Below are 15,022 nucleotides of genomic sequence, written 5' to 3' on the forward strand. Positions count from 1 at the left end.
TTGCTAGCACAGATAAACTGCTATAAACCCAGATTAGCTGCGATAGCAGGACTCAGGTGTGCTTCTACCCCTCTCTGCTCCTGCCCACGATGTCAGACCACGACAGTGTTTGTGATAGTTACTCGTCCCTGCAATACAGGGGCATGGCCACCGAGTCCAGCCTGCCGTGTGGATGGCGCAGCAGACAGAGGGATTTGGGGGGTTTGTAAAGCTTGCAGAGCTTCGCGTTCCTGCCAGGCCAGCCTGATGACTCTGTTTCCTTTCTGCCCGCTCGCTACGTCCTCGTTTAAAACAAAACAAACAAACAAAGATAAAGAGGAGCGCTTCAAAGATTTGTCTCCGGCACGTTTAAATCCGCAGAGGCATTCTGTTCTGAGCTAGGCTTGAAGAGCGCAAAATTTCTAAAAACTGAGAGGAATGCCTGCCATGCGGGCAGGGAGCACGGCCGCGTGTGTACACCCAGCAGGGGAACGGGGGGACACGGGCACAGGGCGCAGAACCACCCCGAGAAAGAGATGCGCACCCGAGCCCAGCCCTGCGGGCACTGCCCGGGAAAGGCGGCGGCACCGCGGTACCGGCGAGCCCCATCCCGCGCCGGGGGCTGCGGGACACGCACGGCGAAGGTGACCCCGCACACCGGACACACGGCAGCACCCCCCGCCCTCCGCCGGAGCCCCGCACCGCCACCCAGCCCAAAGGCACGGGAGGAGCCGTGCCCGTCACTGCGGGAGCGGCGAGGGCGGGAAGGGCCCTGCGGCTGCGGGAGGCTCGCACAGGTGATGGGAACGGGGCTCCAGGAGGCAGCCGCGGAGGAAAGGGGGTGCGGTCCGCGCCCTCGCCCGCCCGTTACCTGGGCACGCAGCTGGGGCTGGAGCCGTCGATCTCCCAGGTGGCGAAGAGATTCATAGGCACGGGCCGCCCCAGGGCCCCGGTGCCGCCGGGGAAGCTGAGGCGGCTCCGCTCGGCCGCCGCCGCCATGGCTGTGCCCGCCGCCCTGGCGCGCGCCCACCGCGCCGGGCCGCCGCCGCCCCGCCCCGCCCGCGGGGGGCGCGTCACGGGGCGGGGCCGGGGGCGGGGCCGGCAGGGGAGATGGGCGGGGCTTACTTGGCGCTGCTGGAACGGGGCGGTGCTGCCGAGGGGGCGTGGTCACACGGAGCATGATGGGCGCGGCCGTGCGGAGGGGCTGCGTCTGCTCCTAGGGGGCGTGGCTATACCAGGGGCGTGGCCTCACGTTGGCGCATGCGCGCGCGGCGCGGCCGCCCTACCCACGGTGGGGCGGAAGTGGCGGCGGCGCGGCGGCCGCGCACCGGAAGCGGCGGTGGCAGTTTCCGGGCGGCTCCGTGGCAGGCAGGCAGGGCGGGCGCGACCATGGTGCTGCTCACGATGATCGCCCGCGTGGCGGACGGGCTCCCCCTCGCCGCCTCCATGCAAGAGGACGAGCAGGTGCGGCCGGCGGGGCGCGGCCGGGGAGGGCCCGGTGTATCCGTGAGGAGCGGGCGGGGGGCGACCCACCGGGAGCCGCGCAGTCCCTTCTCACAGCGGCGCGGCTCCGGCAGCGGTGGTGGCGGGTGGGGCGGGCAGAGCCGTGGGGCCGGTGCCGGTAGCCCCCCGGTGTGTCCGGTACCGGCCGTGCAGCCGCTCTCCTCCCTCCCTCCTGCCTCCTCAGTCAGGCCGCGACCTGCAGCAGTACCAGAGCCAGGCCAAGCAGCTCTTCCGCAAGCTGAACGAGCAGTCCCCGACGCGCTGCACGCTGGAGGCGGGAGCCATGGCTTTCCAGTGAGTACCGGCGGCGCTGCGGGATCGCGGCTCCCGGGAACCCGCCTGGAGCCGGGCTGGGTTGTTGGGAACGGGGCTGCTGCCAGCCCTGCTGCCCGGGGAGAGAGTGAGAGCTGGCACTGATGGCACAGGTGTCTGGCGCTGGGTTCTCATCCCGGTTCGTGCTTCTGACAGCGCAGGGTCTGTTCCCTCCCTGCCTTTCTCTCTGTTGTGCCCTCACTGCATCTTCTCGGCGGCCCTTAAAGAGATCTGTCCTTGTACAGCCGTGTACAGTGCCCTCCTGCTGCCCAGGACTGCCCTCTCTGTGCCCTGTGAGAGCTCAGCTTTCATGAATTACAAGCACATTGAGCATCTCTGAATATTTCTATTATTGTTGTCTTAATACCTGACAGAATTCTTTCTCTCATCCGGCGAAGTCAGTCTTGTTGTTGCTAGATTTGTTGGGTGTGTTTAGTTAATTTCCTTAACTCTTTGGGAGCTCTTGACTTAAAAGCACTTTTGGCATTCTCCAGCAGCACTCCTGCAAGAGAGCATGGCTGTGAAATAAGGAAATCTTGCAGAGGTCAGACACCCTTACTCCTTAATAGCAGGGTGAGCAGAGGAGTTGGAAGGCAGCAAAGCCTGTGTGTGAGGGGAAAATGCCTCTTTCTGTGCCATGTCAGTGCCTGGCAGAGCAATGCCCGAGCACTCAGTCAGGATCCTGCTGGGAATCAGCATTGTGCCATGGCAGGGATGGCTGTTGGAGGGCTCAGGGGAGCTCTCCGGGCAGAGCTGTGCCAGGATCCCCTCGGTGCCATCCCCAGCAGGATCCCTCTGTGGCTCCAGTGGCTGGGTGTGTGTCTGTGAGGGGGAGGTGGCCTTTGAATGCAGGGCAAGGTTGGCTTTGGGCCTCTGCTCCAGCAACAGGAGCAAAATCTCCCACCCCAACCCTTTATTCAGAGGCGTGAAGAGATGAAAACAGGAGTTTTTTGGATGGGCAATCTCTGGCAAAAGCCGTGAGGTTTTGGGGGATGCTTTTCCTGTGGTTGTCTTTTGTCTGCTAACTGTGACAAGATTTATAAAAAAATCTTTTCTCTGGGCTTCTGGTTGCCTTTGATAGGGAGTTAGAGTGTCAGAGGATAACCCTGACTGGCCTGGCCACCCTTATCTCTGCTGGATTTGGGTGTTGCTGCTGGAGTTAAGTGCTGCTCTTCCTCTTGCTTTTTCTAAAGTTAAATCTCCACAGAATTTAAAATCTGCCTCGTTTCTGAGTGTCTCCTTGGCACAGCATGGGGGTGTAGCTCTGCCTGGCAGTGAAGCCTTGGGAAGGAGCCTGTGCAGATGCCAGTAAATCCCTTCTTGAGTTACCTCCATGATGCAAGCAGGGAGATGTCTGGCAAGGTGGCAACACTTGCCCAGGAAATCAAAGCCTCTTAGTGTGGCTGTACTGGCAGCAGCTGTGAGAGGAGGGAGGGCTTGGGCAGGCCTGCTTTTCCAGCTGTCCCAAAGGAGCACCAGCTTACCTGGCTGGGACAGGAGTGCTCCTGCTCCAGGGCTGAGCTAGTCCCTGGATGCGTTTTGCTGGCCACTGACAACTGCTGCTGCAGAGCACTTGCTTCTGCCTCCTTTGAGGTGGGACATTGCAGCAGGACCTGTGTGGAAAGAGCAATTTCAGGTCAGAAACTTTCCTCTGCAGGGAGGGGAGGTGACAGGGGAATTTGAGATTTAGTCTGAAATAATGCTGACCCATGGCCATGCTGCTCACCAATCTTCTTGTGCCAGACCAGAGCTCTGAGTGCTGAGGGCAGCACAAAGCAGGACAGAGCATTCAGCTCTGGGGGGAGTCAGCAGCACAGCCCAGGGTGTTGCTGGGGAGTGGGGTGAAGCTGTTTTGCTGAGGTGCTGCTGAACATCTTCAGCTTCATCAGTTCAAAGCAGAGCTGAGCTTTCCTGAAGCTTGAAGTTTAAATTGTGAGCCCTTGGGTGATTTCTGCCAAACGCTGTGCCAAGGTTTCAGCTGCAGGAGCTGTGTCAGCCCTGGGGCTGTGCAGGTACAGGAGCACCAGCAGCTCTGCTGTGCTGTCAGTGAGCAGGTGACCTTTGCCTGATGAATGGCTGAAGCGACTCCTACCTGTCATTTCAAAGCAACCCTTGGCCTTTGCCACTGTTACCAGGATAAAGCTTTTCTCTCTCAAATAGCCCAGTGTGATTACAGGAGACCTGCTGGCTGCACTCTGAGCAGAGTTAACAGTGGCAGTCCCCCCTTGAGTGAGCACATGCAGGCAGGTGCTGTGCTGAAGCTGGAGGTGCACACAAAGGATGAAACTGAGAGGCCCAGCTGGGCAGGAACTCTGGTCTGAAGTTGACAGAATTGTCTGAATCTGGGGCAGAGCCAGGTGAGCTCGCTCCCTGTGGTGCTGACAGACCAACTTTAACCCAGCACACTGAATTATCACAGCAGGAAGAAAGAAGCAAGTGGGAAATGCAGCTGAGGAGCTCCAGGCAGAGATAAACAGAGCAGGAACAGGGACATGTTCCTCAGAGTGCTCTCACCTGGAGAGTGCTGCCCCAGCAGTGCTGCCAGAATTCCCTTCTGACACTGGTTCTCCATTTGCTCAAGCCTTACTCATCATGGCAGTGGCTAAATCAAGCTCTGGGTGATGATCTTTAGCAACCCCAATGTGGCAAGCAGGTCTCCAGGGGTAAGGGAAGTGATGCAGTCCAAGCTGAGGAACATAAAAAGGACCAAAGGCCACGGGCACATGGGGAAATGCTGTGGAATGGATGATGGCAGCTGCAGTTTCTTCTTCTGGTTGGGGTGAATCTGTTGTTGTTTGAAGGCTGCCAGGGTTCACCTAGAGGCAGGAGGAATGGATACTCCTGAGCCCAGGAACAAGGTGAGGATGGCTAATTTAAAGGATTCAAAGGACATGGCCCTGCTGGGGTATCTGGAAAAACAGTGGGGAGTGGGGTGAAGTTGTTTTGTAAGCCTGATGTGTCTATTAACAAAATTTTAAGCTGCTTATTTTACTACAGTGCCCTCAGGACTGGATCATTTCTTTAATACACTGCTAATCTTTATGCTAACCAGACTAATGCCTAATGGCATTATGCAGAAAGTCAAAGGAAGGTAACCTAAAAGTAGCATTCTCACTCCACCCTGAAGAATATAGATAAGCATTCAAAAGTGTTTACAGGGCTGTTTACTGTCTCCACCCCCTTGCTTTTGGTGGGAGTATTGTAGCCTTTATTTTTATATTGGTTAAGTGAGGAGGAAAATTCAGATAGGAATGTGGAGCAGCAGAGTGACAAAGTGAAGCCTAAATAATCTCAGGGTTGGTGGTGGGTGAGAAGAGGACCCGTGTGCCCTCAGCTGGAGGCAAACCAAGCAGCTTTACACAGCAGCAGGAGTGTCACTGTGTGCTTTGGAGAACTGGTGGCATGGTCACACCCACCCATGGTGAGCCTGTAAGGTCACCAGCACCCAGCTAGCAGCAGTGCCCCTCCCCAGCTGCCCCTGTGGTGATGCCTGTGCACAGCAGCACCCTTCCAGCAGGCTGGTGGTGCTGAGGAAGGGCACAGCCAGCCCTCTGAAATGGGAAGTGACAGCTGGCAGGGACTGGGTGCCTTCCCAGCACGCTGAGACCAAGCTCCTGTGTGTGCCTCCTCATCTCAGTGCCTCGGCTTCCACTGTGGGCCTCGGGTACTTGGCTGTGCTGCCACTTAGAGATGTGTTGGCCACCTTCCCCTCTACTCTGCTGGCAAACTTTCTTGTGCTCCCTCCTCCTGGCTGCAGGGTGTTCTCTTTTTATACTCCAAAATTACAACTCTCTTGTTGCTGGTATTTTGTTAAGCTAATGTTATTCACAGGCCAGCTTTTGTTCAGCTGAAGTCAAAGCCCAGGACTGTTGGCATGGGTGTAGGGGCTGAAGCTACAAGAAAATTTATTTTGGCTAAAGAAAAGATAAGCCATTGCTTTGCAGAAAGGTTTACACTTGATCCAGACATAGAAAAGCAGAAGTTCTTGTACCCAGTTCTCATTGCCTCATAGAGTAGAGGTGTGCAGGGTGGTGTTTGAAAGGACAGGTTCAAAATTGATTGATTAATGCTCTGTCTGCCATTCTTTTAGCTACATCATCGAGAAAGGAGTGTGTTACCTGGTCCTGTGTGAAGCTGGGTTCCCCAAGAAACTGGCCTTTGCATACCTGGAAGACTTGCACTCAGAGTTTGATGAGCAGCATGGCAAGAAGGTTCCAACAGTCTCCAGGCCCTATTCCTTCATTGAATTTGGTGAGGTCCCTCTCCCTGTGGCTAGTCAGGAAACTTCTTGGTGGGAGGGAGCAGCAGCCATGGGATTCTCTGCAGCTTGTTCTGTGGAATTGACAGCTCAAATTCTCCTTGGCACTAGAGACATGGGTGTTCTGTGCAGGAGAATATGGAAGTGGTGCATGTCCATTAATTCAGATTTCCTGCTTTTATCTTTGGCCTCACTCCAGTGAATATTTGCATGTAGTCTTCTGGCTGTCCCAGCAGTGCTCCCCTCCTGCAGCCAGGCAGCTCTGTGCTAGGTGAGACTCCCCCTGACAGCCCTGTCTCCTTCCAGACACCTACATCCAGAAAACCAAGAAGCTCTACATTGATAGCCGGGCGAGGAGGAACCTGGGCTCCATCAACACAGAGCTGCAGGATGTGCAGAGGATTATGGTGGCCAACATTGAGGAGGTCTTACAGCGAGGAGAGGCCCTGTCAGGTACTGGGATTGGCCAGGGTTTGGCACACAGTGCTGTCTCCTGGGGCAGCTGGGTGGGCAGAGCGTCCTGAGGGAAAGGCTTGACCCTGCTGAGAAAAGCAGTGAGCCCAGTGGGTGTTTCAGCTGGATCAGCTGTGTTCTGAACCAGCTGGCAAGTGCTGGTGCTGCTGTGGGGGGACACCAGCCCCTCTCCAGCTCGGGGGGCTCTCATCCCAGCAGGACAAGCCCTGGGCACAGGGGGCACAGGCCACGCTGCCAAGAGAAACTTGTACACTTAATGTAACACTTGGGGAATGCTCAGTTAATCCTAACTCCTCTCCCCTTTCCCTTGAACAGCTCTTGATTCCAAGGCCAACAACTTGTCCAGTTTGTCCAAGAAGTACCGCCAGGACGCCAAGTACCTGAACATGCGCTCCACGTACGCCAAGCTGGCGGCCGTAGCCGTGTTCTTCATCATGCTGATTGTCTATGTGAGGTTCTGGTGGCTGTGAGCTGGCCCAGCCATGGAAGAGGGAAAGCCAGTGGCCTGGCAGGTGAATGCGTGCAGGACACTGCTCATGGGGGATGTGCATTAGAATCCACACAGGACCATCACCTTCGCAGGAGTGTCCTGGAGTTGTTAGGTGACACCTGGCTACTGCATCTTTTAGTGGAGCCTAACAATAGGTGTGAAGGCTTGTTGACTGCAGGCTTTTCCTCTGAGGCAGTTTGCACTGGGATACTGCAGAGTTTGGCCTCCCAAGGTTCTTCCCCCTCCCGGGGCACTCTGGGATCAGTCAATCAGTGCTGTTTAGCATAATCATATTGTACATCCTCCTGTTGAGTAGCTCTAGTGGGAACTGGACTCTAATGAACATTCCTTGTGTTGGTAATGTTTGTTTTTTTAGAATCTGGGTCTGCAGTTCTTTTTCTTTCTTTCTTTTTCAAGACTCCCCTGTTTGCAGGCAAGTATTTCACTGTACATAAACCAGCTTTCACCTCTGTCAGAATACCTGTTGAGTGTTTTGTGTCTGACATCCTGGCTTGTTTAAATTGCTTTAGGAAGAAATGGATGTTAAACTATGCCTTAAAACACATTCTGTCCAGTACTAGGAGGGCCAGTGGAAGGCTTCTGTATTAACTGGTTCTGCAAAATTAAATTCCAGGTTTCTAAGTGTCCACTCTCCCTCTCCTGACAGCTGTGTGTGACAGTGTGTTTCCACATGAACAGGGTCTGTAATTCAATGATGTTGGAATGGGCACAGTGCAAACTATGTCAGCACTCTCTATTTTTCCCTTCTAGCTTCAGATTCACTACATTATTTCCTTCCTTTTTATAACTGTGCTTTCCTTCCAAAATGTGTCAAAACTGCCAGCATTTCATCTCTGGGATCCTTGTTTTCTTTCTCCCTCTTTCCCTCACCCAAAACAACCAAAAAACCAAAACTCTGAATGTTGTTGTGAAGAAAAGGCAGTGTTCCTGCAAAGAACACTACATGAAGGATTAAGATAACTTCCAAACCGTGAAATCCTTTAGAAACACCACCTCTTTTACCTGTGGTCACCTTCTCCCTACCTCACTTGGGAAGTTGAAACTGTAGGTGAAGAAAAACTCATTATGGGGCAATAGTGTAGAGCTTCTTTCTTATGGGCCAATCTCTATATCACCAGTGTAATGTGATTTTTTTTTTTTTTTTTATAATTTTTTTTTGGTCCACCTGTGCTGAGAATAACATTTTAGCAGATTTTGGTTTTATTACAAAAAAAAAAAAATTGGAGAGAGGGAAAAAAGAAACCCCACAGCTCAGACACACTGCTGCACTCAAATGTCTGCCCCATGGTAGAAGAAGCAGGTGGTGTCACAGAAGGGAAGTGTCAGGGCTTCCCAGCACCTTTTACAAGCACATAACCTTGTGTAGTTCTGGATGTACAAACTGTGACCTGGAAGTGTTTCCTGCACAGCTGTTGTCCTGTCTGGGAATGCTGCCCAACTTGGCACCTTGTTGGACTGGCAGAATGCAGTCAAGCACTCCTCCACCGATGAACCCAGCAACTCTGAGCTGCTACATAGTCTAAAGCAATCCGGTTTCTGCATGATGCCTCTAAGTGTTACTTTGTAGGTTGCTTTATTATAATTATTATAATGATTTTAAGTCCTTTTGAGTGGTGTCCCTATGAGGTGAACGTCCCAGTGATGTAGGTCTGTGTAAGGGAGGTGCTGGAAGGTCTCACCACTCAGACACCGACCGTCCGTGGATTGTTGTGATTCAGGGGGTGATGTTTCTGCAGCACGGGCCAGCTCAGGGAGCAGCTGCCCTCTGCAGCCCCAGTGTCAGCAGGGAAATAAATGCTTCTGAAAAATCCCCTCTGCGGCGTGGAGTGTCCTGTGTCTCGTTCCTGTGACCCTGGGGGATGCTTTCCTTCCTTCCAAGGACACAGGAGGGTGAAGACCCCATAGATGGAACCGCCTGGGATATAAGGGCTCCCTTTTGGAGGCAGAGCTTGTTGAAAGACGTGATCTTGCCCATTTTCTGCTGCAGAAGCTGTACTTTGGTTATAGCAGGGGTCTCTTCCTGCTGGCACATCTCTGCCTGTTGCCAGGAAAACTCCTGGCACAGGCAGAATTGTATGGGGACAGTTTTGTGGCCACGCTGTTCAAGCAGCACAAACTGGGAGTGAGTGAGTGGGCTGTGTGTCCCCCGTGGGCTGTGCCAGCGTGAGCAGGGCATGGAACCGCGAGTGCTGCTTGCCTAGAGGGGTGACAGGAGTCCTCTCCCTCAGGCCAGCCTGGGCCTCCGTGGAACACCTTGCGGGCAGTTTGAAACGCGGAGCCGCATTTCGTCCCTCGAACAGAGTAGGGATGCTGCCGCTGCTCCGTGCAAGGAGGTGTGGACAGGGTTTTGCTTTGCTGGGCTCTCCGCGCCTCCTGCGCAGCCGGGTGTGAGCTCGGGCAGAGGGGCGGAGAAGCCGCTGCTGTTTCTCCGTGCGTTTCATGTCGGCTGCTCTCGGCTGGGAGGGCCCCGCTGCAGCAGGGGCTCGCTGCCGGGGGTGTGCGGTGGCCGGTCGCTGCCGGGGACAGTGCCCAGTCCCTGCCGGGGATGTGCTCTAGACGCTCCCTGCCGGGGCTCGGGGGTCGCGGTGCCGGCAGGGCCGGAGCCGGCCCGGGGCTCTGCCTGCAGGTGGCAGTGCCTGCGCGGGTCTGGGGCGCGGTGCGGGGCTGCGGACACAAAGGGAGCTCCTCCTCAGGGCACCCCCAGCTCCTTGCCATGTCCTGGCGTGCCCATGAGGCCGGGGGTGTGCCTGCGAGGGCCCCCGGAGCAGGCGGGGCTGCCCGGCCTCATCGCACCGTGCAGCCGGGCCCCGTGGCTGGGACGACACTTCCTAGGCAGCGTTTGCCTGTCACCTCCCAGGCAGCGCCTTTCCCATCTCCATTCCTGCTTCTGAGGTCCCCCTGTGCTTCCAGAGGCTCTGAACAGCCTTTGTCCGCTGGGCATCCCCCAGTTGCTGCACCTGCCCCCCCAGCCTGGCACACACGAGGGGTTTTGTCCCGTGTGGGGGAGCACAGGGGAAGTGGGAGCAGAGCAAACTCCTGGCGGCTCTGTAGCACCTGAGCCCCTGCTTGGGTGGGTTTAGAGAGCAGAGCTGAGCTGAACTCTCCCTTCTCCATCAGCGTGCCCATTGCCACTGGGGAAATATTGGCACGGGGTACAGGCAGAGTGCAAAAGAAAAGATGCTTGTGCAGGGTGTCCTGGGAGCTGCTCTGCTCATCATGTGAGCACGGAGGTCAAAAGCTGCCAGTTTTGGCTGCTGACACCCCTCAGCTCAGGTCGGGGCACTCCTGGGTGTCTTTGTGCCGTTGGGGACCCTGCTTGCTGCAGGGAGCAGGGGCTGTGTACCCCACTGCCCACTGGGGTACACAGGTTTCCTCCCTGAGTAACACAGTGACAGCAGACAGGCAGAGCTGGTTCCCCGATGGTGCCAAACCTACCATGGGTGGGGCACGAGTGGAGAGGAAGAGTGCAGCAGGATGGCAAATGCTGGCTGGGTGCTCCAGCCACCGTGTCAGGTATAAACCAGGTCTCACCTGGCACAGGCTGTGGCCGCTCTCTGCACTGGCACCACTCTGGGACCAGGAGGGTTTTGGGTTCTCTGTTGACTTGGGCACCAGTTGCTTCTGCTTTGAAGCAGCTCCTTGCACTTGTAAACCCCATTTTTGAGTAGGTTTTGAGAAAGATCCAATTCCAGCATCTTTTTCTCTGGGATCCCATGGTTTCTGGAAGCTGTTTTGCCGTGAGTGAATGTCCCAGTGATATGAGGGGTTGTGCCTGCAGCACCTGCCCAGAGCACTCAACACCAGAGAAGTGCTTGGACAGCAGTGGCCAGGGTGGCAGGGCTTGAAGTTGAGCCTTTGAACACCTTGGTCCTTGTTCTCCTTCCCTGTGTGGCCAGTGTGAGCTGCCACAGCTCTGGAGGGCTCTGAATCCCACCAGGGCCAGGGAGGGATGTCCCACAGAGCCAGGCTGAGGGCTCAGGAGGTCCCCTCTGCCCCTCACACTTTGCTGTGTCACCTCAATGTGGCCTTTTGGAAAGGAGGATGTCGATTTTCTGCCTCCCAAAAATGAAGGCTGTTCCGGGGGCGGGGTGCTGGGTTGGCAGCTGGCCGGGGACAGCTGATTGTGGGACCAGCCCTCCTCCAATGCCTGAGCCAGGGCCACATCCTCCCCAGAGCACCCGGAGCTGTGCCATCTCCCTGTCCCAGTGATGCAGCTGGGCTGGTCCTGAGCACTCAGCAAGCCCCAGGGCAGGATTTGGGGCACCTGCTGAGCCCTGACCCTTCACAATCTGTCCCTGTTGGTCACCCCAGTCTGAGCTCTTTGAGGGTCGCTGAGCATCCTGCACTGGGGAGAGATGGGATTTGACTTTTTCCCTGCAGATACCCTCCTGCACTTCCAGCACAGTCTCTGCCCCCTCTGCCCAGATGTATGCCTGGCTCTGCTTTCTCTGGAGCAGCCTTGCCACCTCCCCTGCCCAGCCTGTCCCCTTCTCCCCTGCCTTGTGCAGCGTTTGGGTGCCCTGCAGGGCTGCCCGGGGGTTTGCCCACAGCTCTGAGCCCTGCACAGCTCACACGGCTGCTCCCAGCTGCTGCATTCACGTCTGAGCTCACAAACCCACTGCAGGGGACAAAGCAGAAGTTGGGGAGTCCCTGCTCCCCTGCCCACCCCAGCGGGGCTGTTGGACCCTGCCACGAGGCTTTCCCAGAGCTCATTCGTGGCTGCATGCAGCAACCCAGTGCAATTTTGGATCCTGCCACAGAAAACTCCTTGTGCTGTGCCCCAGCGCTCCGCAGAAGGACGATAAACCTGTTTCCTCTGTCACTGCTTTTTCTCTGTTTTGTCTTTTCCTCTCCTCTTCACCCCCACAGCCCTGCAGAAGCTCTCTGGCCACCACAGGGCCCTCAGCTTCCCTGGCACGCTGCCATGCTCGCTGCAAACGGGATTCCCCAGCCCCACTGCGGCACAGCACCCCAACAGCAGCGCACCCTCCCCACCAGCCACAGCTGGGGCACCCCAGACTGGCAGCAGGGACAGGATTTGCATAGAAGAGCAGAGCAAAGTGTGCTTGCAGGGGTTACAGCAGCCCCAAATCCTGCGTCGCAGACATCTTTTCATGAAAAATCCTTTCCTTAGGACTTTTTCCTCCTGAGAAGCTGAGAGGCCTCAGGAAGAAAATGTAAACATTGATTATTTGCTGCTGTGGAATGCAACAGGTGCATCTGTGATTGGTCCCATGTGGTTGTTTCTAATTAATGGCCAATCACAGCCCAGCTGGCTCGGACTCTCTGTCAGAGACACAAGCTTTTGTGTTATCGTTCTTTGCTATTCTATTCTTAGCCCCTTCCGATGAAACCTTTTCTTCTATTCTTTTAGTATAGTTTTAATGTAATATATATCATAAAATAATTAATCAAGTCTTCTGAAACATGGAGTCAGATCCTTCCTCTCTTCCCTCATCCTCGGACCCCTGTGAACACGGTCAAACCTATGCACTGGGACCTGTGGTTCCTGAGCCTGGAGGCCCTGAGGTGTGTGTGGCACCTCAGGACCTTTCCTGGGGTTCATGTTCCCCCCTTCACAGCCATGAGCCCCTTGCAGCTGTGATGGCATCTTGTCCCCCCTGCCCTGGCACAGGAGGGAACTCTGGAGGCAAGGAGGGACAGGGTGGCCTCTGGCTCAGTTTGGCTGCAGAGCAGCACAAGGCTCCTGCCTGGTGACAGGAGGGACACGACAGCATGTCTGGGGGCTGAGGCCGGGCTCTGGGTGCCACAGGAACAGGAGGGAGCCCCTCTCCTGCTGGGGGCTGTGCCTACCTGGCAGTGACACACCATGGCACAGGAGGGCTGGCATGCCCGGGCTCTGCGTGTGCTGCGAGAGGAGCGGGATTTGCCTGCTGCCAGTCGCTGCTGTAGCTACCTAGAGGCTGCTCAAGGTCAAGAGGAGAGTTACAGATTCCTTCTTCTTCAGCGAGCCCTGGATACAGACCCAAAAAAGGGAACCCAGCGATTGTGGTGAGCAGCTGCCCCTTCCGTGAGCCACGGCCACGCCACGGTGCCAGTGTCATTGCAGCACTGGCTGTGACCCCCAGGGTGACCACAAATCCCTCTCCTATTCCACTGCTGCCCAGAGCCATTTCGGAGCTTAATGGCCACTCTGTGGGTCAGACCAACTTTCGTCAAAGCTGCGCAACTCCATCTGCAATTTAAATCCTCCAGGGGCTGCAGAGCAGGCAGCTGAGGCAGAGGGTACAAATTCCCCTGGGATTATCAGCACAGGGAACAGGGAGCCCAGAGCATTCCTGCAGGGCTTGGAGCAGGAATGCCTTTGCACTTCTCTGTTTCTTTTTAAGACAGGCTGGCTGGCAGGTAAGGTAATCGTGGCATAAGCCAAGTCATGTGGATGTTAAGAGTTTGCAGATGAGCCACAGGACAAGCTATTTGCAGCACAGGCACAAGGCTGCCAGCCCTGAGGATTTTGTTGGAAGCCTCTCTCCCTCCTGCTTTTCTTAAACCTCTTGGCTGATGACATCTTGTAACTGTGAAACACCACCAGCTCCCATTTTAATGGGGTTCCAGCTTTCCTGATCATAAAGGAGAAAGCTGGAACATTTGACTCCAGCATATTTGTCCTAAGGACCCCCAGATCAAGGCAGGTTATCTGGGATAAAGGCAAAGTTTATCTGGGACAACATGTAAAACCAGGGATGCAAGGTAGGCATTGGGGTGTGGGCTGAGCTGAGGTCTGAATGCCTGAACCACCATCAATGCCACTGAAAATTACTGCAAGAAAACACAATTTATTCTGAGCAAGCCAATACAAAACTGTTGAAATCAGCAGTTCCTCCAAGGTGAGGAAAACAGAGAAGTGCCGTGGTCCTCACTGACCAGGTACAGACACACAAAAAGCACCTCAGAATGTTCAAAAGCACTTTGCCTTCTGTGAGAGGAGCAGGGGTGAGCACTGCAGAGCCTCCAGCACATCTGCCTGGCAGAATTCCCTGGCTGGGAGGTGAGGCATTTGGGATCTGGGCAGCTGCTGCCCCTGGAAGCTTTCTCTGAGAAAAGTGCGTGGATCCTCTGTGGAACCAAAATCACGGCAGACCGAGACTCTGAGTGGAGTCACGGGGAGGGTCTGATGCCCCAGTCTTTGTCAGACAAAGTGCCAGGATTTCCCTTACTGCTGGGGCCGTTTAACAAACTCTGCCTGCTCAGCTCTCCTAACCCCTGTGCGGGCATCGCTGCCAGTGCCCCTGTGCACCCAGCCCTGTGCCAGGCACCCCGCCCCACCAGCAGCTGGGGCTGGGTTCCCACATCTGGGGGAGACACTGGGGACAAAGAGGGGCAGGGCATGGTCAGAAACCAGGCAGGACTGCAGGAAACCTTGCAGAGCTCTCCACTTCCAGTGTCTTCTCTGGGTGGGGAGCTGGGGCTCAGGTGGTGTGTGCTAGGGCTGCATGAAGATGAAGCAATGCTCAAACACATTTCTAACTCCTCATAAATAAAGGATTTATAGCCTAACGACAGGATCATGAAGATAATGGGGAGCTAATTGAGGGACTTTGGCGTGGGGACACAGTGGGGCACCTGTCCCTGTCCCCTTTCTGCTCTGCTCTGTGCATTCCCTGCTGGCACAGGCAGCTCAGGGAAGTTTGTCCCTCACCTTCCTGGCAGCAAAATCCACTCTGTCCATCCAGATTCAGTCACTCCCAGCCTCTATCATGCAGAGGACCCACTGGTGTCTGCTCTCAGCCCTTTTATCTCCCCAGCAGAGCTGCCATGAGATGCTTTCTCCCACGAGCAGCTGAGTCCATGCGCACCATGAGAGCAGAGAGAAGAGCAATCAGCAGGTTCCCCAGAGCTGCAGCAGGGGAGCAAAGCCTTCCCTCTCCCTGGCTGGATTCTCCCACTGAGCCTCAGCTGCCAGCTGGAGCTGCTGGCTCCCAAAAGCTGTGCCAGGGAGGCCGTGGAGCCCGTCCCTGTGCTGG

General features: G+C 55.8%; 2 protein-coding genes across 9 annotated transcripts in view; one reads left to right on the top strand and one right to left on the bottom strand.

Annotated features, from left to right (window-relative positions):
- PACS2 (phosphofurin acidic cluster sorting protein 2) overlaps positions 1-1,033 on the bottom strand; it is a 78,496-nt gene extending 77,463 nt beyond the window's left edge. For 7 of the 8 annotated variants that reach the window (XM_059478380.1, XM_059478377.1, XM_059478376.1 and 4 more), the window contains exon 1: positions 851-1,033. In XM_059478380.1, the coding sequence (XP_059334363.1) occupies positions 851-978 (128 nt within the window). In that variant the 5' untranslated portion in view covers positions 979-1,033. The remainder of the gene's footprint in view (positions 1-850) is intronic. The other variant, XM_059478378.1, reaches the window with a different exon arrangement.
- A 228-nt stretch (positions 1,034-1,261) lies between these two features.
- Positions 1,262-8,850, top strand: SEC22B (SEC22 homolog B, vesicle trafficking protein). Its single transcript, XM_059478543.1, has 5 exons — positions 1,262-1,443; positions 1,667-1,776; positions 5,885-6,045; positions 6,359-6,505; positions 6,842-8,850. The coding sequence occupies exons 1-5, from the start codon at positions 1,369-1,371 to the stop codon at positions 6,994-6,996; spliced, it is 648 nt and encodes a 215-aa protein (XP_059334526.1). The 5' UTR covers positions 1,262-1,368; the 3' UTR covers positions 6,997-8,850.
- Positions 8,851-15,022: the final 6,172 nt, after the last annotated feature.

The sequence above is a fragment of the Ammospiza nelsoni genome, chromosome 9 (assembly GCF_027579445.1).
Source record: "Ammospiza nelsoni isolate bAmmNel1 chromosome 9, bAmmNel1.pri, whole genome shotgun sequence".
NCBI lineage: Eukaryota > Metazoa > Chordata > Aves > Passeriformes > Passerellidae > Ammospiza > Ammospiza nelsoni.